Below are 19,845 nucleotides of genomic sequence, written 5' to 3'. Positions count from 1 at the left end.
ATTTGTTTCAACTTTTATGTAAAATATGCTATTTCAAATCTAAATAAAATTAGTTGGGAGAATGAAGTCACATAGATTTCTCATGGAAGGACAGGACATTGCTAAAAGCTGATTTCTTAAATAATATAGTTTTGACTTATCATGGTTTCCAGTATCTTACTTGAACATAGTAACTATAGTAGTTAGTACTTTGAATTTGTTTTTGAGTTTGGATTTTTGTGGAAGCTTTGCCCCACTATACTGGGAATTTTAGCAAATAGATATCTTGGCCTGAAGCTGCCCTTTGTGTGAATTCAACTTTTCAGCTACTCATCTCTGGATTTATTTTATAAATTAATTTTCTGGAGACCAGGAGGCATTTCTAGCTATTATATGACCCTCTTGGAAAAGTATGAAAGCTTGTCACACTCTTTCTTAGCATTCCAGAAGTGGTATATATAGAATGGATCATTTCTAGCAAGATAAAAATCACCAAAATTTGCCCCAGTAAATAGTATGGAATAAAACATAAATAACTAATTACCATAAAAGGAATTTAGATGTCTCTATCCCAGAGACTTCTCTTCAAAAAACCCTGATTCAGTTGATTTTGCAGATGCATTCTACCAGGTCCTTGAAACCGGTTATTTCAATGCTGTTGAATTGGCCAGGGCATAGAACAAAGGAAAGCTTCCAGATTCTTTGTCTAAAACCAGCATAACATGCTTATAGACAAAAAGTGATGGTTGCTTTGAATGATAATGAAAAAATTCTAAATAAAATATTTGCTGGATCCAGCAGCATTATTTTAGAAAATAAACATTCCCCAAGATAGAGTTCATTCCAACAATACAAAATTGGTTCAAAACAAGGAACTCTATTATATAATTGGCTAGAGAAAACCTATATAATCATATCTGAAAATCTGGAAAGGTATGAGATAAAAAGCAGTAATCATTCCTAATTAAGTGACAGCAAAATAGAAGTAACATAACATGATGAAAATACTTCTCAAATCAAAAGCTAGTATTTTTGCCACATAATTAGGGAAAGAAAAGCATTCCTGTTAAATTCATCATTTTTATAGAACATGGTTCTAGAAGTACTGGTTGGCAGAAATAGATATCAGTACATTTCAAATACTAATGAGATGTATGAATGATAAAGCTGACATCCCAGATCTGTGGGGGTCTTAGGTTGACTATTAAGCAGGACATCTTGCTAGTCATTTGGAAACATTAAAGAAGTTTGACTCCAACCTTATTCCTTAGACAAAAATTTCACCTCACTAAAGATTGCACATTAAAAAAATTTAGCTTTAGTGTTACAAGGAAATATGGAGTGTGTATGATCTCTTTCTAAATATAAGGCTAGGTACTTTTTAAACTCATTTAGAGTGGGGAGTGCCTTTCTAAGCAACATATAAAACTAGAAGAAAAATTCTTCTCTAAAACTATAAAATTTCCACATCAAAAAGAAAGTGAAAACAAACCAACTCAGGACAAAATATCTGCAAAGCATGACACACAAGTGGATTATTTCCTCTGCACAGTTGTGCAAGGACGTATGTGAAGGGTGTTTGTTGCAGCAGTTTTAATGGCAAAAGACTAGAAACAATCTAAACTTTTACCAGGAAGATACTGGTTTTAAAAAATATGGAAAATACAATGCAGCATTTGTGTACAATTTAAAAAGGATATTTAATGTAGCTATGTATGTACTTCTGTGGAAAACCCTCCCAGTATACACAGAGATGTGACAGAAGCTGGTGCAGAATAGGATATGTATGCCATGGTCTCATCTGTGTATTTTCAAAAGAATGTCCCAGTGTATGTCTAACACTTCTCTAGAGTAGTAAACAAATAATTGAACAGAGACTGGTCTTCGGAGAGGGAGTTTAAGTTGGGAGGAAAAACTTTCATCATGCAGCCTTTGGTACTATTGAAATTTTGTACTGTTTTGGTGTTTTAAACTGTTACTTAAATTTTTTTCCCTTTGGTTTTAGTGGTGACATCTCTACTCATTAATCTGGGAAGCCCCATAAAAGAAGTACGTAGGGCTGCCATCCACTGTCTCCAGGCCCTCAGTGGAGTGGCGTCCCAGTTTCATCTGCTCATAGATCATGTGGTCCCTAAAGCAGAGGAGATCACATCAGATGCCACCTATGTTGTTCAGGTAAACTCAGTAGCAAAGAGGACTGAGTGTGCACATGCCTGGGTGGACACATGAACAGTTTTCTCCTTTCCTGACATGCTGCTTTGCAGGGTTTTTGATCGACTAAGTCATCAAATTTAGAAATTGGTATGTCAAATATCTACACATCTTTAGCCCCCATCTTAAAAAGATAGCAATACCATGTTTCATTTCTGCTCTCTTTTCACTGGCTAAAAAGCCAGCGTTTGGCTTTTGACAGTAAGCTTCCTGATGGGTAATGATACTTTTCCTGTTAAGGTTTCAAGGGGAAATGAAAAACCATGAGTGGTGTCACATCATTTGGGAAAGAATGTTCTGTAAGTAGTACGTGGAACCTTTTTTTTTTTTAAATCTGGTTTCTTTTTTTGTATTGTAGGATTTGGCTACTTTATTTGAGGAACTACAGAGGGAAAGGAAGCTGAAATCTCATCAGAAGTTGTCTGAAACTTTGAAAAACCTACTTTATTGTGTATACAGTTGCCCATCATATATTGCAAAAGATTTGATGAAAGTACTTCAGGAAGTCAACAGTGAGGTGTGTGCAATTTAAGTGGGCTGTCCAGTCCACATGGTGTTACTAAAGGCTATTGTAACTGCTCACGTGTGCGTAAGACTTTGTGAGAGTTACACATATACCCTCAGACGTGAGCGCTGCTTATTATTGTGAGAGGGGGAGGAGTTGAGGTGGAGAAAAAAGATGCAGGTTACAGAAAGCAAATATTAGTGTGTTTCTTTCCATTTTAAAATTGTGTGTTATTCCTGTCTCATCATTGACTTGATTTTGAATGAATTTTAAAACCACACGGAAAAACACTGATGATACACTGCTGAGAAACAGTCTGTGTTTAGGTGAAAATCCTCCACAAAATAATATATTTGAACATAATAGTCTGTGTACGTCCCCAAATCATTTACTCAGTTTTAAAATTATGTGGCTGTACATTTCTCTGGGGGAGAATCCAAAGCTTTGATTGTGTTGTCAGGGAAGCCTGTGGTAAGAAAGAGGTTGTGACACACTTGTTTGTGTGGCGGTTTGTGCCATTAAGCAGAGAAAACCACTCCTCATCCTCATGTTCCAAAACCTCCTGTGGACCTTACTGTTCTTGGACTTGACTAAGCCGTTTATATCGTCCTGGTGCAAGCAAACAGATGGCCTTTATCAGTTCTGTGTCGTCACTGGTATAGTTTAAACTAGGAATTGATGATCTTGTTCTGTAAAGGACCAAATAGTAAATATTTTAGGCTCTGTGGGCCGTATAGACTCTGTTGCAGCCACTTAGCTCTGCCACTGTGCTGCAGAGGCAGCCTCAGACAGTGTAAACAGATGAGCATGCCCATATTTCACGAAACAAAACTTATAAGAACAGGTGGTCCACTGGCTGCTGATTGAGTTATTAAAGACTTTACACATATAATTTGAACTAATATTAATCTTTATTTTTATAGTCTAAAACTTTAGTTTGTATTTCCTGTTTTCAGAAAGTCTCAGGATGTTCACAGATTATTTCTCATCTCTATAGGGTTTAGAACTTTTAGTCATTACAGACTGAACTATCAGAGGGGACCTGGGTGCCTTAGTTGCATTAATAGCTATCCCTGTGCCTGAGAGGTCATTATTACTGGGTTTTTAACTCCAGGCTGAGTTTCTAGTCTTGCAGCATGTCTTTGGATGTCTTTGTACAGCAAGCAAAAGCTTGTGTCGCTATTGATAACTATTTACTAATAAATATTCCAAACTTTAGATGGTGCTTTCTCAGCTGTTGCCTATGATTGAACAACTATTAGAAAAGATCCAGAAGGAGCCCACAGCTGTCCTGAAAGATGAGGTCATTGCTCTGCATCTCACTCTGGGAAAATATAATGAGTATTCAGCTTCCCTTTTGCATAAAGACCCGAAGAGTCTAGATATATTTATAAAAGCTGTGCACACAACAAAAGAACTTTGCACAGGAATGCCAGCCATTCAGATTACAGCTCTCGAAAAGGTCAGTGAGTTCTTTCAGAAACTAAAGCATGTTCAAGCTTTCAAAAATCTGTGATGTTTTACTTTGAGAAGATAAAGTAGACTGGGCGTATCTTAAAGGAGTATGATATATTTGACCCATTTTGTAAAACTGAATGATGTACACGAGTCATTTAAACTGATAGAATGGGGACCAATTTCACATTGTAAAAGAGAATGATAGATCATTTTTGGAATCAAGTTTGTTCATTGATCTCAATTGCCCTTTTTTCTGCCTTTAGATTACGAAGCCATTTTTTGCAGCTGTATCAGATGAAAAAGTTCAGCAGAAGCTTTTGTGCTTGTTGTTTGATTTATTGGTGAACTGTAAAAACTCACATTGCGCCCAGACTGTGAGCAGTGTTTTTAAAGGGGTAAGTTGTATACGTTGTGTTATTTGCTTATTAATGTTTATTCTCTTCCAAGTCACACCATGTTTAAGCATCCTCCCTTTTATAATGCTTTTAGGAAGTCAGATGTTCCCATTAGCCAGGATCATGGAGAATTAGGTCATAGAGAAGTGCAAAATCAACATTATAAGTCTTCACCATTGTTTTTATGGTATGAAGTATTTACAGTTGAACAGGTAGGACGTGTGTGAGTTTGGATCTTATCATATTAGGGAGGACCTCCCTCTTAAGAACAGAAATGAATGGTGCCTTGATGTTCGGCTGGGTCGCAGATTATCCTACTTGATTTAAATAGTTGTTTAGTGACACAGAATGAAGTTGAGAATGTGCTCATTAGTTTATATGTATATTGAAACCTAGCTTTAGATTAGAATAACCACCTAGTTACTTTGTGTTTTGCTTTGCTGTGCTTTCTATTCCACAAAAGTAGATAATAGAATGGTGAAGTCCTAGTATCTAGATTCCACTGTTCTCAGAATTGTAACATATTAGATTCCCAAGATGAGTTAAGTGGAACAAATTAAGGCACAGAGTAGTGTGTATAATGTGCGTGTGTGTATGTGTATTTAATCTTTTTAGAGCTGTTGATATGTGGAAAATTTTCCCAAAGGATGCATAAGAAATTATCGGTAGTGTTTCTTTGCCTTTGGGGACTGGACTGGGCTCGGGGGCCGTAGGGAGACAAAGTAGACAGAAACATTTTCATTGTGTCTCTCTTAATCAACGTTGACTGCTCTAATTTTATCCCATGGAATCCTATCATCACCCATTCTTCCTTCATATTCCAGATTTCTGTTAATGCTGAACAAGTCAGAATAGAACTGGAGCCACCAGATAAAACCAAGTCCTTAGGCACGATTCAGCAAACCAGGAGGCAGAAAATGCAGCAGAAGTAAGAGCTGCATGAGTGCAGTGAGAACATTGTTCCCTAGGCCTCGAATGTTTTGGAACCACTGTGATTTTTTTGATGCCCATCAGTTTGGCACGATCAGGTACAGTAATTTTTACTTAGTGTTGACAGTGTTTGCTCTTCTAATTTGTCTCATCTGTTTCCCAGAAAATCACAAGATCTAGAATCTGTGCAGGAAGTTGGAGGTTCTTATTGGCAAAGAGTAACCCTCATCCTAGAATTACTGCAGCATAAAAAGAAACTCAAAAGTCCTCAGATACTGATACCGACTCTTTTTAACCTGCTCTCAAGGTAATGACACTTGCCTTTGATCTGTGAGACAATGAGATTCTGATTCTTGGCCACTTATTTAACATTCTTTTATCACATTCTCTTTTTGCTTAGCTAGTTTGTAAAATAAAGCAAGTTGAGTACTACAGTTGAAAGATTTAAAGCATGGTTATAGGAACCTGTTGTCAAGGGCCTGAAACTAACTTTCATCCTGTATTACACAGTAAATGAGCACTCACCTTACAACCTACTTTCCTTCTTCATTTTCAATACCATGACCCTGGGAGCATCATTGCTTGTGTTTAAGGATATAGTGTGACACCCACTGTACTCAGGTGTGCATTATTAGATAGCTATAGTGTATGCATTGCATCCTGGATGTGTCCTTTCGCCTGAAAAGAAAGTAATTTTCAAGGTTGTCCTCTAAGATTTAAAATAGGTTGATGAATAGTGCAGTAGAGAGGAGAGGTAATGTGACATAAGCGTCTGCCTGCATTAGAAGAATCAGAGTTAGAAATCTTACACCATATTTATAGACTTGATGTTCAGTGTTAATATTTTAGTTCTTCCTTATTTATCTTTCATTTCCCATCCTCTCTTTCCGGGACCCTGAAGGTGTTTAGAGCCTTTGCCAGCAGAGCAGGGAAGTATGGAATACACCAAACAGTTAATTCTCAGTTGTTTGCTTAACATCTGCCAAAAACTCTCTCCAGATGGCGGCAAAATACCAAAAGGTGTGTACTTTGTTGGAAGGAAAGGGGGGAAAGATTATCTACTCTGAGTTTGCATGTACCTACCACTTGGAGATTTTTTATTTCTTGCCCTGTAGATGTCCTTGATGAGGAGAAGTTCAATGTGGAATTGATAGTCCAGTGCATCCGTGTTTCTGAGATGCCCCAGACGCATCACCATGCCCTCTTGCTTCTGGGTACTGTTGCTGGAATATTTCCTGTAAGTGCTGCTGATCTAAGACTTACGCAGATGTTTTCTTCCATGGACCTGTGCAGGCATGCACTGTTTTGCATTCAGTGGTGTTTTGGATCCTACAGCGCTGCTGGGACGCCCAGCCCTGCATCTTTAATAGCTGAGGCAGTGAGCTGGTTGATCTTGCTGAACTTTGGTCCCCCTTTTTGTAAACTGGAGAACTGTAGTAACCTTCTTCATAGGATTGTTCTGAAAATGGGATTGGACAATTTATTGTTAGCACTTAGCACAGGGCCTGGTGCAGTGTGACTGTCCAATAAGTGGTAGTATTAGCATTAAAATCCAGTGAATCCTCAAGTAATCCTCACACAGCTTTCAGCCAGTGACTTTAAGAAAATTAATGTGACTAGAAACTACCTCAGTTAAAGAAATGGTACTCCTTATAGAAATATATCATTAATAGATTTCTGAAGAGACAAAGTATTTTCATGTAGGGGATTTCGGTCAGATGGGGTTGGTTCTCCATGAGCTTTAGCAGGTCTCTTAATCTCCTGAAGTCATGGGCAAGATTTCATGTGTGTGAGTTTTCTTTATCCCTTAGTATAGAGTCAGCAGCTCTCAAAGGGGTGATAATCTAGAAACAATTAAGAATCATTGATAACTTTTGTTTTTATTGAAATATATACAGTTCATATACCATAAAATCCACCCATTTAAATTGTGCAGTTCACTGATGATAGTATATTCACAGAGTTGTACAGCCATCACTGTTACGTACTTCCAGAACGTTTTCATCAGCCCTTTCCCTTTCCCACCAGCACCCCCAGTCTGCCTTCTCTGTCCTGGACATTTCCTGTACATGGAATCACATAACATGTGGCTGTTCTTGTGTCTGACTTTTTGCATTTCACATAATGTTTCACAAAACGGTTCATTTGTTTTGAAGCTTGAATCAGTATTCTTTTTATGGCTGAGCACTAGGCCATTGTATGTGTATACCACACTGTGTTTATCACTAAGTGATGGACATTTAAGTTGTTTCCACTTTTTAGCTATTAACAGTTACGCTGCCATGAACACTTCAGTAGGAGATTTTGTGTGAACGTGTTTTCAGTATTCTCAGTAGGAGCGGAATTGCTGGGTCATATGCCAACTTAACTTGAGAAACGGGCTGTTTTCCGACGTGTCTGCATCATTTTGCACCTGCCAAGTAGTGTCTGAGTGTTTTGTTTCCCCAATCCCTCACAGCTGGTAGTCTTTCTTATCATGGGCATCCTAATGGATATGGAGTGGTGGCTTCTGATGTGGATTTTGCATTTCCCTCATAACAATAACTGATGTTGGTCATCTTTTCCTGTGCATATTGACCATTTGTTTATTTGTGGAGAAATGTTTTTGCAAATCCTTTGCCCATTTTTAAATTGTGTTATTTCTTTTTATCACTGAGTTATAATGAATCATTGATATTTGATGTGCTTAAAATGGGAATGTTGAAAACTGTGTTTTCTTTCAGGATAAAGTCCTACACAATATCATGTCTATTTTTACATTTATGGGAGCCAATGTGATGCGTCTAGATGATACTTACAGTTTTCAAGTTATTAACAAGACAGTGAAAATGGTTATTCCAGCACTTATTCAGGTAAGCTGTCTTCCCATCGTCATGGGTGTTATTTTCTTTAATTTTTAAGATTTTACATAGCGTGAAATTCAAATAGTGGTAAATAAATGACATTAAAAGCCTTCCTATAAAAAGGGATGAGATGGAGCTATATGTAATGAGGTGGATAGAACTACAGTCTGTCATACAGAGTGAAGTAAGTCAGAAAGAGAAGGACAAATATTGTATGCTAACTCACATATACAGAATCTAAAAATGGTACTGATGAACTCAGTGACAAGAACAAGGACACAGATACAGAGAATGGACTGGAGAACTCGAGGTATGGGAGGGGGCGGGGGGTGAAGGGGAAACTGAGACGAAGCGAGAGAGTAGCACAGACATATATATACTACCAACTGTAAAACAGATAGCCAGTGGGAAGTTGTTGTATAACAAAGGGAGTCCAACTCGAGGATGGAAGATGCCTTAGAGGACTGGGGCAGGGAGGGTGGGGGGGACTCGAGGGTGGGGGAGTCAAGGAAGGGAGGGAATACGGGGATATGTGTATAAAAACAGATGATTGAACTTGGTGTACCCCCAAAAAAATAATTTAAAAAAAAAAACAAAAACAAAAAACCTTCCTGCAATGCTCAGGTGTTTGTCTCCCTTAGGTTTGAGTGGTAAAGCTAAGGAGTAACCTTGGAAATAATGTCTTTTCCAGAAATATCTGTACATATGCCACGCTGGCTCTGCTGTGCTGCAGGGTGTACAGGTGCCTCAGTGCTCCTCTGACAGAGTGAACATATAGTCACTGCAGATCTCAGGACTTTGTATCAGTTTGATAAGACCCTTAAGTAGGTCGGTGAAGATAGGAAGTTTTAGAACAAATGCGTTAACATACAGTTCAACAGACATTTACCAAGCGTTGTCTGAGAGCTCAGGACACAGAGATGAGTAAGACCTAGTAAGACCAGTCTCAGTAAGGAGTAAAGACTTTAAAACTGAAAAGTAGCCTCCAAGATGAACGGGAGTGGTTTTCCACATGCAGTTTCTGTGCACGCCCACTGTTGTTACTGTCTTTCCTCATGTTATCGACCATTTCACCAGTGACCACACCCAGCACCTCCTCCTTTTAACCTTGGTATGAGGTTGGTATTCTCTGTGTCTAGCACGTTAGCCAGTACAGGACACGTATACAGAAACGAGAATAACGACATGATTAACGTGATACATGCCAGGGGAATAGATGAACACTGAAGAGTTCAGAATAGGGGAGGGTCCATGTGGGCCAGGATGACGACGGACTTTCCTAAGAAGTGGAATTTGGACTGGTATGGAGAGGACAGGATTTGCTTCCTGGAACAGCGGGCGGTTCTGGCGCGGGGTATGCACCGTGTGTGTGAGGGGGATGGAGAGCCGAGGTGGGTGGACGTGGGGGCACTGGGTTAGCCGTTCATGCGAATGTCTGTTTCCTCATTCTTGCATTTATTCAGCGGCTAGTTCTGAGCACCCATACCAGACGGTTTGAACTTTATTCTGAAAGCAGAGGGAGCTGGTAGTCTCGCCGTGGTTTTTATTTATTTATTTTTTAATTTTTTATTTTTTAAACTAGAGAAATTTTATTTTATTTTTTATTTTTTTTAATTTTTATTTATTTATTTTATTGGCTGTGTTGGGTCTTTTTTGCTGTGTGCAGGCTTTCTCTAGTTGCGGTGAGTGGGGGCTACTCTTTGTTGTGGTGCGCGGGCTTCTCCTTGCGTGGCTTCTCTTGTGGAGCTCGGGCTCTAGGCGTGTGGGCTTCAGTAGTTGCAGCACATGGGCTTCAGTAGTTGCAGCACATGGGCTCAATAGTTGTGGCGCATGGGCTTAGTTGCTCCATGGCATGTGGGATCTTCCTGGAGCAGGGATTGAACCCGTGTCCCCTGCATTGGCAGGCGGATTCTCAACCACTGCGCCACCTAGGAAGCCCTCGCTGTGGTTTTTAGATTATACTGTTCTTCTAGAGGCACAACTCAGATCCTGCTTGGTTTTTGCAGGATGGCCAAAAGCAGCTTTACATCTAGTGCAAGATGTCTCTGGCATCTGCCATCTAGTGCCTCCTGTGACCTTTTCACAGGCGTATCATGTCTCATGGAGATGATGCGTCTCCTTCGAGGCAGGGCTCACGTCCTGCACTTTGCATTCCCCTCAGGGCCACATGGTGCTGAGGCTGTAACCTGCCCTCCTTGAATATTCACATCTTGGTCTTTGATAACTTTTGGGGGTGCATCTGAAGGCCTTTTCGTGTCTACTTAAAGCTTGTCTCACGGAAGGTTATTTGCTTCTGCTCCCGGTCCCTGCTTGCTGTCCTGCAGTCTGATGGTGGCGACTCTGCAGAAGTCACGAGAAACGTGGAGGACATCGTGGTCAAGATCATTAACGTGTTTGTGGATGCGCTGCCCCACGTGCCCGAGCACAGGCGCCTGCCTGTCCTCGTCCAGCTTGTTGACACGCTGGGCGCAGAGAAATTCCTCTGGGTTCTTCTCGTCCTGCTCTTTGAACAGTACGTCACTAAAACCGTGCTGGTGGCCACCTACGGAGAAAAGGTCAGAGCGCAGGGCACAGTGACAAGAACAAGTGGGTGGTGTTTCACACAGGTTTTGTGTTACTTTCCACTTTAACCATGGGGCTGGTGATGCTACTGTGCACTGCGTAGCAGGCGTCTCAGGACCGCTTTGGAGGTGCCTTCAGCATTCTTCACCGTTGCTTCCCGAGCCCGAGACACTGAGTCCTCAGGAGCAGCCAGACTTCTCCTGAGGGGGGCTTGACTTTTCTAAGAAACAGGGCTGGTGCCGTGCTGGCTGGGTCTCTTTTAAGCCCAACAGAGCCTGGCTGTACGGGAGTTAAACTGTGCCTCTCGAACATGGTTTTGAAGGCATTTCTGGGGGCAGGGGAGGAGGACCATTGAGGTCACTGAGACGCAGGTGACTGTTTTGAGGAGCCCTGTTGACAGAGGTGAGGGCAGAATGTACATGTTCAAGGCCGTTTTTAAATGACTTCTTAGACATGAGATCCAGGATAGATCTAGAACCTACTCTAAGTGGTATGTTCAGTTCTGCCAGAAATCATAAAGCAGTTTATCCTGGAATTATGCCTCATAATTCTCATAAATTGGCTTTTTTATGTAAGGAGCTCAGTAACTGATTCCTCTGGTCACACACGTGACCATAAGGAACAGTGTGGGGTGGCTTTGTGTGCTAAGAAGTAAAACGTTTCCCTTATTTGTACTTATTAACATAAGTGGAAAGGTACAGTTTTATCACTTAATTTTTCTCCTCTACACAGGATGCTATCTTAGAGGCAGACACTGAATTCTGGATTTCAGTCTGCTGTGAATTTAGTGTCCAGTGTCAGATCCAAGGCTTGATGAATATCCTTGACTACTTACTGAAGCTGCCAGAGGAAAAAGAAGGTAGGCGTACCTCAGATGTTAACTACTGTTTCATCTGGAAGCTTGAGAGAGCAGAAGACAGCGCAGCTTAACCTCAGAACCCATGGTGTGTCTTGAGAGGGATTTTTACAGTAAGCTAGTAATTTTTATTCAAGTATATGGTTGTTACCTTCTCCAATCTTTATGGAAGGTGGTAAGTAGGATTCCTGCTTGCCGTTCCTCACACATTGGCTTTTATGCCTCTGTGCTGGTGTGTGGGCCTGTGGAGTGTTCCGAGTGTCTGGGATGAATTACAGTAAAATGATAGCAAGTTAGCAGGATCTTATTAGCTACAGCTTAGTCTCCCATTAAAACGTGAAGATGTTTTTTTCGGCCATGCGGCTTGCAAGATCTTAGTTCCTCAACCAGCGACTGAACCCCGGCCATGGCAGTGAAAGCACCAATTCCTAATCACTGGACCACCAGGGAATTGCCATGAAGACATTTATAAGAAGAAAGAAATAGATACCACAGCAGTGGTAACTAAATATTAAAGTTTTACCATGTAGGGGTCTTGAAGAAAATTCCACTAATGGCAGCACCAGTGAGGCTGGCTTTAGAAAGGGCTGACGTGCTGACTGTTCTTAGTTCTCTGCCCTTCGGAGCAGAACAGTGAGGTACGTTAGACTCCACAGGGACTGGTGTCTGGGCAGCTGGCTGTTTGCCCATCTGCCCTGCTTGGCCAGGTTTGGGAGGGACAGAGCTGGGAGGCACCTGCGAGCTGTGCGTGGTGACGTGCTGAGGACAGAGCCTTCATTTTGAGCCTGTCTCTGGGATGGTGGTTTTTAAGGGGCCCACCACGAACCCCAGCCACAGCGCCCCAACCTCTTTTATATTTGATACATTTGAACGTGGGATTCTACAGAATTTTACAACAGACAGCTTCAACTCTTAGAATTGAATGTTGAAGGCAGGGGATGACCTTCCTGTAGTCTGTTGTGTAAATGCCTCCGCAGCGTCAAAAATGGGGCATGGAGCCAGTTTAGACTCCTTTTGTAATATATCTGTCTTCCATTTGTTGGTCTCAGTTACCTTGTTTTTAGTTTGGTTAGTTTTGTCTTATGTACTCTATTTTCAGGGCTGTTGGGTACTTTCTTGGTAAGAAAGATACTCATATCTTTCACTAGTTTAGAAGAGGAAGACCTGGGTATAGCGAATTATATATACACATGTATGTGTATAATAATATACATATTATATATTATACGTATAACAGAGTAACGAATCTCTCTCTAACACTTGTATGCATTTACCCTGCTCGTTGTATCTGTGTCTGTGCGGTAAAGAGTCAGGTTGAAGATGAGTGAAGCACTTGTTTGGCTGCTCTTTTTCAGAAGCCGGTCCCAAATCAGTGTCTAACAAAAGCGAATCACAGGAAGAAACGCTACAGATTTTTAACGTAGACGCTCACACTAGCAAGCAACTGCGGCATTTTAAATTTTTGTCAGTGTCCTTCATGTCTCAGCTCCTGGCTTCCAATAATTTTATCAGAAAGGTGATGTGTTCTTTAAATGTGTTTATGATATGAGTTTGCTTTTTCTGAAGGAGTTGTGTTTTAGGCTAGTAAAAATAGCTCGGCAAGTCTCTCATGAAAACGTGAGGCATGCCTGTCATAGAAAACAAATAGTGCCGTTCACCTCAACATGGACACCCGCTGGGCGCGATCTGCTAAGGTTGTATATACATAAACCCTGCGGCTCAGCAGTTCTGTCCTCAGGTGGTATAAAACCTGCAGAAGTGAACGAAGATGTGCACCAGAGGTATCAGCAATGGAGGGGAAGAGCGTCTGTCGTCATGGCTGGACGTGGGCGAACATCAGCGGCACGCAGTCACCTGGTGACTCGTCAGCATAACATCAGAGGGGAGAAGACAGGCACAGGGTGCATCCTGCGGTTCCAGTTCTATGGAGTTCACAGACAGGCAAAAAACACAGCTGTGGTTTTAGAAGTAATGACAGTGTCTACCTTGGGGAAGGAGGAGAGAGCAGGAGTGGGCGTCAGGTAGGACAGGGATTCTGATGATGTGTTGTTTCTTTACGACATAGAGCGAGCTCTACACACACGATTTGCGCACCATTCTGTTTGTGTGCTAAACTTTAAACCCAGAGAGAAAGAAGGCAATACAGAAACAAAATGAAGAAGTAAAGAAACAGAAAGAAGGACCCAGGGTCATGACCAGGAACACAGGAGTGGCTGAGCATGCGAGTGTCTATGTTCTGTCTCTGTTATAATGCACGAACGGATCCGGGGGACCTGTGATCACTGAAATATTGAGAGAAAGAATTTCGTGAATTCAGTACTTACTCATGATTTCAGAAAGATAATCCTCAGCATGGCGAGAGGGACGGAACTCCTCGGCCTGATAAAAACATCCATCAGAAGCCTGTGGTCTGCAGCACACTTCACAATGAGGCTGTAGCGTGTTTCTGTTAAAGTCTGAATGAGGGTGCCCTCTGTCACTGTTCCCACTTCTTTTCCCACAGCAAAAGAAGTAAAGTGTAAGAGTCAGAAAAAAAGAATTGACGGACACGTAGAGCCAGTAATTAGCTCAGCAAGCTCGCTTGAGAGTGACCAGTGTAGACGCTGCTCTGCGTCGTGTCACGCAGGCTTGCTGGGGACAGGGATGCTGCCCGAGCACGCAGGTGGGTCAGGGTGGCTGGACCTCAGCCAGACACACCCATGTGACTTAAGAAACGTGCTCTGTGGTTGGTGGCACCACACGGCAGTGAGGAGAGAAAAATGTCCAAGAGCTAGAGCCGGCACAGTTTGTTCTCCCAGTGGGGGGAGAAAACTGATTTCACATATAAACAAAGGACAGTTTTAGGTAGATTAAAAACTTCAGTGTGAAAATGAGTACTTAGCACTTTGAGAAGAAAATCAAGGGAAACATCATTGTAACCAGAGGGTGGAAAAGAATTTCTTAAGAACATCAACCAAAAGCCACCATAAACAAAATGAAAAGACAGCCACAGACTAAGAGGTCATTGCTGTTTACACATCAGGAAGCATCCGGTTCCATTAGAACAACTGGCAACGAATATAAACTCACTGAAGAGGAATCACAAATGGCCAATGTGACAAAACAACCTCCCCAGTGAGAAGGAGAGTGCAGGTTAAAGATGCCACTGTGATGTTATCAAACCAGCAGAAACTTTAAACTTGCTAATACAAGAAGTGGCAAGGCTGTGGGGACATGGTCATTTTTGTACAGTGATGGGTAGTGGGAGTTGGTACAGCCACTTCAGAAAGCGCTGGGCAGTGCCCAGTCAAGGAGAAGATGCTCGTTCCCTGTGAGCTAGCAGTTCCCTTTCTCTACAAAAACTCGCCTAGATGCTCAAGGAGAAAGGTTCTTATTTTAGCACTGTTACTAGAAGGGGGGGAAATGGCCATAAACTAAATATCTACGAAGAGAGGTAAATGAATAAACAAGTTGTGGCCCATCGAGAGGAATACTCTGCAGTTAAAACGAATGAACCAGAATAATGTAAGTCGCCATAGATCTCAAAAGTCTAATATAATCAGGAAAGCATGTTGCTGCCTGACGTGTACTCTTTGATAACATTTAACACCTGATTCAAGTTTGTGGGGCTAGGGGTGGGAAGACACTCGGATTGGGGAATAGAACAGAGGGGACTACAGCTGTATCTTTAACATCTTAAAATTAGATATGGGCTAACAAAAGATTAGCACTTCACAAAATTAATACCCGAGTGAGTGATAATCGTTTGCTATATTTTTCTGAATCTTTGTAGTACTTTACAGATATTGTGAATATCAAATGTAATCAAAATAAGTGAAAAGACTAATTAAATTAAGGGAAATGGAGTTATTACAGGATGACAGGGATGACCTGGACCTGATTAAATTGTAATGTCAGAGAACACCTGGGAGCGAGTTCAGTGGTCTCCAGTGTTTCATTGTACTTACGTCAAATGATTTTTCATCATTGGCAGTCGTAACTGTTCTAATGACACCGTCTTTAAAACGTAGGTAGTTGAAAGTGGCGGTCCTCAGGTGCTGACAGGCCTTGAGCAGAGGTATGTTCCCTGTTTTAAGTTTTTATTTGGAAATTGTTTCAAACCTGTAATCAAAAAGCTGGAAGAATAGCACACAAGATGCTCAGATGAGTCTCCTGTGCTGCAGGTTGCTAGAAACGGTTCTTGGCTACATTAATGCTGTAGCACAGTCCATGGAGAGGAACGCAGACAAGCTCACTGGGAAGTTTTGGCGAGCGCTCCTCAGTAAAGCTTATGACATGCTGGACAAGGTGGGTGTTTGTTTTTCCCCATCTTCTGTGTTTTGTTGCTGTCCTGTATCATTGTAAAGATTATTTAACAGAAATCTTTAAGAATAAACTTAGCAATAATTTCTCTTATTAGAATGCAGTTCAGATTTTTTTGGAAAAGAATCTCTTGATGACTAGAGGTCATTTTATCTGAAAAACGGTTGTCTCCCTACTGTTATGAGAACACGTGCCTCAATCAATATGATGCTTTAAATATTGAGTCGTGTCCCACTATATAATGTTCTGCTTTATTCAAGTGGAATAACAGACAGATACCTATCAGGTGAAGTGTATAGTTCATCAGTAAAACACTGGCCAAGACCACTGTTTAAATCCTTTCCTCCCTCCCTCCCTCCCTCCCTTTGTTTTCCTCCGTCCTTTAAGCAAGCTCGTTTCTAAAGAAATGCCTGATTTGTTTTCCTTTAACTTACAAACTCTTGTAAATCTGGTTTTCTCTAACCTCTCTTTGATAGCTTCTAAATCCCAGGGAGTTAGTTTCCTTGGTGGAATGATTTTTAATTGCAAGTTCTCTGTTGATATTCAGTGGGTTCTTTGGTAGTTGACAGTGGAGTCTGATGGTTTTGGCATTGGCCAGTTCTTTCTTCCAGGTACCAACGAAACAAGTCTATGTATATCACAAAAGAATATAGTTCATATTTACATGCAACTTTTTAGGAAAAAACATACTGCAATCCCCAAAAAAAAGACCACTGTTTCAAATCCAGCTGAATTCCTGAGCAGCACAGCATTCAGCCATTTGCTTAGCGTGAGCGTCCTTTTTGTTGTTTGTTTAATAAACGTGGTTAGTAATGGCTCCCTGAGAGGTTACTGTAAGAACTGGATAAGAACAGCTGAGTGAAAATGCCTTGCACCTAGAAGGTGTGCAGCAAATGGAAGTCTGTATTAAATGAGTCATTTTCCCTTTTGTATTTTTATTTTCCTTTTTTGTTAAACGTAAAACTGCCGTGCAGGTCAATGCCTTGCTGCCCACAGAAACCTTCATCCCTGTGATCAGAGGGCTGCTGGAGAACCCGCTGCCGGCTGTCCGCCGGAAAGCTTTGGATCTTCTGAACAACAAGCTACAGCAGAAAACCTCCTGGAAGAAGAAAATTGTAAGTGAAGACTGCCACAGACCCATTTCCCATTCTTTGCTTTATCAGAGCTGCAGTTAACTCCTTGAAGTTGCTCCAGTGGTACAATTTAAACAAGTATATTATCATCCAGATACAATGCTGTGCTGCGTGTGTGTTTAACATGTGATGCTAATTCTGATAGGAGCACATATTCACGTGTTATAAGAGCTCTTAGGGTGGAACTGCACCCTAATAGTATTCTTGCTTAATGTGGACTATGCTCTGCCTTAACTTTAGCATGAGTCTAATCCTCTTCCACTCCAGATGAGTAGGGCACTTTGTATAAATACAGAATTGGTCGCAGGCACACACGTCCATTTATTGGTAAATGAAGCAGATGGAGAAACAGTCGCTGTGTGTAATTGTGTAGCTTAGGACGTCTTGGTCTGACCTCCACTTAGGCAATCTCAAGCAGTAAAAATGGAGAAAAGGATTAGCATTATGTTTGCAGCTTTAATTATTTGGGAATTTTGGCTGTCTCCTTCAGGTTTACCATTTCCTTGAACTGGTCCCAGTCCTTGTGGCCATGGTGAAGCATAAGAGAAAGACGTTAGAAGAACAACCAATAAACAGACAGACAGCTTTATACACCTTAAAGCTTTTATGCAAGAATTTTGGTGCAGAAAACCCAGAGCCTTTTGTCCCGGTGCTGAACACCGCTGTGAGGCTGATTGCTCTGGGAACGAAGGAGGAGAGGAATGTCCTGGGGGGTGCCCTGCTGTGTGTAGCCGAGGTCATCTCCACGCTGGAGGCCCTGGCCATCCCTCAGCTCCCCAGGTATGTCGAGGGGACCTGGCGCAGGACCACTGCGCGAGGTTTCTGGTATCAACTGGAAAATAAAACCTTAGTGACTTTTTTCCCAACTGTTAGAAGTTTCATGAAATAAGATCAAGTGATCTTTTATTCAGACTGGAAAAGACAATGTTCCCATTCACCTTTATGGTATGTACTGTCCCCCAGTTTTTGCTCCCCTTTGAGCAGCATTCCTGGGAAGCAGTAGGTGACAAGGCTGCTTCACAGAGGCGCCCACCCGGTGCGACCACAGCTGCCTCATGCTGGCCTCACTGGCAGTGGCCGCTCCCGGCTCTGGCATTTTCTGGCTCAGCAGCCTTGCCAGGGTTACTTAGCCTGTAAGCACTTTGCCCTCTACAAACCCGAGACAGCGCCAACTTCACGGGTTTCCCCTGGGGCAGTGTGTACAACGCTTTTTTGCCTGACACATAGCAAGTGTTAAATTGAAAGATGTTATTATTTAAGGTGATGTGTCCGTACTGTGGGCACTGGGAGACCTCTTGCTCTTGGCCACATAAACTGTGTAGACGTTTTATAGGCTGTGATGTCCAAGATGTAACAGGCACAGTTGCTTGGATTTTTTCATAGTGACTTCTGCCCCGATCTCCATTCTGTTTCTGCTTAAAGTTCCTCTGAAACTTGTGTCCTTTCTTTCCAGTCTGATGCCGCCATTGCTGGCAACCATGAGAAGCACCCATGAGCTGGTCTCGGGCGAGGTCTACCTGCTCAGTGCCCTGGCAGCCCTGCAGAAGGTGGTGGAGACCCTGCCGCACTTCATCAGCCCCTACCTGGAAGGGGTCCTGTCGCAGGTGACCACGGTGGGGGAAGGGGAAAGGGTATAGATTTGATCATTTTATTTGTGCTGGAAGTTTTTCCTTTGGCAGGAAGATTCTTATTTCTGAAAAGATGTGCTTGTTTTTAGTAAATGTGTGCCTTTTTCACTGCCATCATCCTTCCTGTTCAGTCGTGACGTTGGTGTGGGCATACCTTTGTCATGAGGCTCTCCTCTTTTTTGATTTTGCAGGATGTATTGTATTGCTTTTTCCCCCCATGAGGTCCTTGGAGTTGGGCTGGCAGAGCTTCTTGTAGAAATAGGCACGTCTGCTCTGTTCCTCACGTGAAGGTTCCTTCACCCTACGGCGTCTCTTAGAGCAGACTGCCTGTGAAGTAGTGCAGACGGTGGGCTAGTGGCATCTCCAGTGGGATGAAAATGCCCAAGAGCGCCTCCCCCCGCCCCCCATCCTGTTGCGTTGGTCATTGGCCGTTTGTGAGGTTAGCAGCCTGAACTGCCGTGATGCAGATGACCTAACCGATTCACATACTCTCCAGCCAGGCCTTGACGTAGACTTCTTATAGAAAGGGACCTCTGCATCTGAGGAGCTTTCTAGATTGTTTAGCAAAGGAGAACGTGACTCTCCTCACGGTCTCTGGATTCCTGTCCTCTGAGACCATCGTCCTGAGTCTGCGTCCTGCCTTCTGCCACCTACCTGCATCCCTGACTCCCCCTTGGAAAGAGGCATCTCTCCATTTTTATCTGTATTTTAACATTTGGGGTTGGCATTAAAGGACTGCTTTGTGGACACTGCGTGTGCTGAGCTTGCCAGGACTGCCAGCTTCGTCCTCACCACGACAGAGTGTGAGGACAGGCACTCTCAGCGAGGACCGCAGTGGCCTTGAGCGTGGTTGTGTTCCTGCAGGTGATTCACTTGGAGAAAATCACTAGTGGAATGGGTGCTGCCTCCCAGGCTAACGTCCGCCTCACATCCCTTAAAAAGACACTGGCTACCACGCTGTCACCCCGAGTCTTACTGCCAGCCGTCAACAAGACGTACAAGCAGATCAAGAAGAACTGGAAGGTTAGACCCTGCTGGGTATT

The 19,845-nt window shown here is 42.3% G+C and overlaps 1 protein-coding gene across 5 annotated transcripts in view; it reads left to right on the top strand.

Moving 5' to 3' along the window:
• HEATR1 (HEAT repeat containing 1) overlaps positions 1 to 19,845 on the top strand; it is a 45,964-nt gene that overhangs the window by 20,885 nt on the left and 5,234 nt on the right. For all 5 annotated transcript variants that reach the window (XM_057734394.1, XM_057734392.1, XM_057734393.1 and 2 more), the window contains 18 exons: positions 1,985 to 2,154; positions 2,549 to 2,707; positions 3,915 to 4,157; positions 4,417 to 4,548; positions 5,373 to 5,476; positions 5,642 to 5,785; positions 6,380 to 6,498; positions 6,594 to 6,715; positions 8,202 to 8,330; positions 10,646 to 10,876; positions 11,616 to 11,742; positions 13,095 to 13,255; positions 15,750 to 15,796; positions 15,903 to 16,026; positions 17,016 to 17,156; positions 17,665 to 17,954; positions 18,628 to 18,778; positions 19,667 to 19,825. In XM_057734394.1, the coding sequence (XP_057590377.1) occupies positions 1,985 to 2,154; positions 2,549 to 2,707; positions 3,915 to 4,157; positions 4,417 to 4,548; positions 5,373 to 5,476; positions 5,642 to 5,785; positions 6,380 to 6,498; positions 6,594 to 6,715; positions 8,202 to 8,330; positions 10,646 to 10,876; positions 11,616 to 11,742; positions 13,095 to 13,255; positions 15,750 to 15,796; positions 15,903 to 16,026; positions 17,016 to 17,156; positions 17,665 to 17,954; positions 18,628 to 18,778; positions 19,667 to 19,825 (2,753 nt within the window). The remainder of the gene's footprint in view (positions 1 to 1,984; positions 2,155 to 2,548; positions 2,708 to 3,914; positions 4,158 to 4,416; positions 4,549 to 5,372; positions 5,477 to 5,641; positions 5,786 to 6,379; positions 6,499 to 6,593; positions 6,716 to 8,201; positions 8,331 to 10,645; positions 10,877 to 11,615; positions 11,743 to 13,094; positions 13,256 to 15,749; positions 15,797 to 15,902; positions 16,027 to 17,015; positions 17,157 to 17,664; positions 17,955 to 18,627; positions 18,779 to 19,666; positions 19,826 to 19,845) is intronic.

This window comes from Hippopotamus amphibius, chromosome 5, assembly GCF_030028045.1.
Source record: "Hippopotamus amphibius kiboko isolate mHipAmp2 chromosome 5, mHipAmp2.hap2, whole genome shotgun sequence".
Classification (NCBI taxonomy): domain Eukaryota; kingdom Metazoa; phylum Chordata; class Mammalia; order Artiodactyla; family Hippopotamidae; genus Hippopotamus; species Hippopotamus amphibius.
The sequence above is the reverse complement of the archived record's forward strand: the minus strand, read 5'-3'. Positions and strand labels throughout refer to the sequence as shown.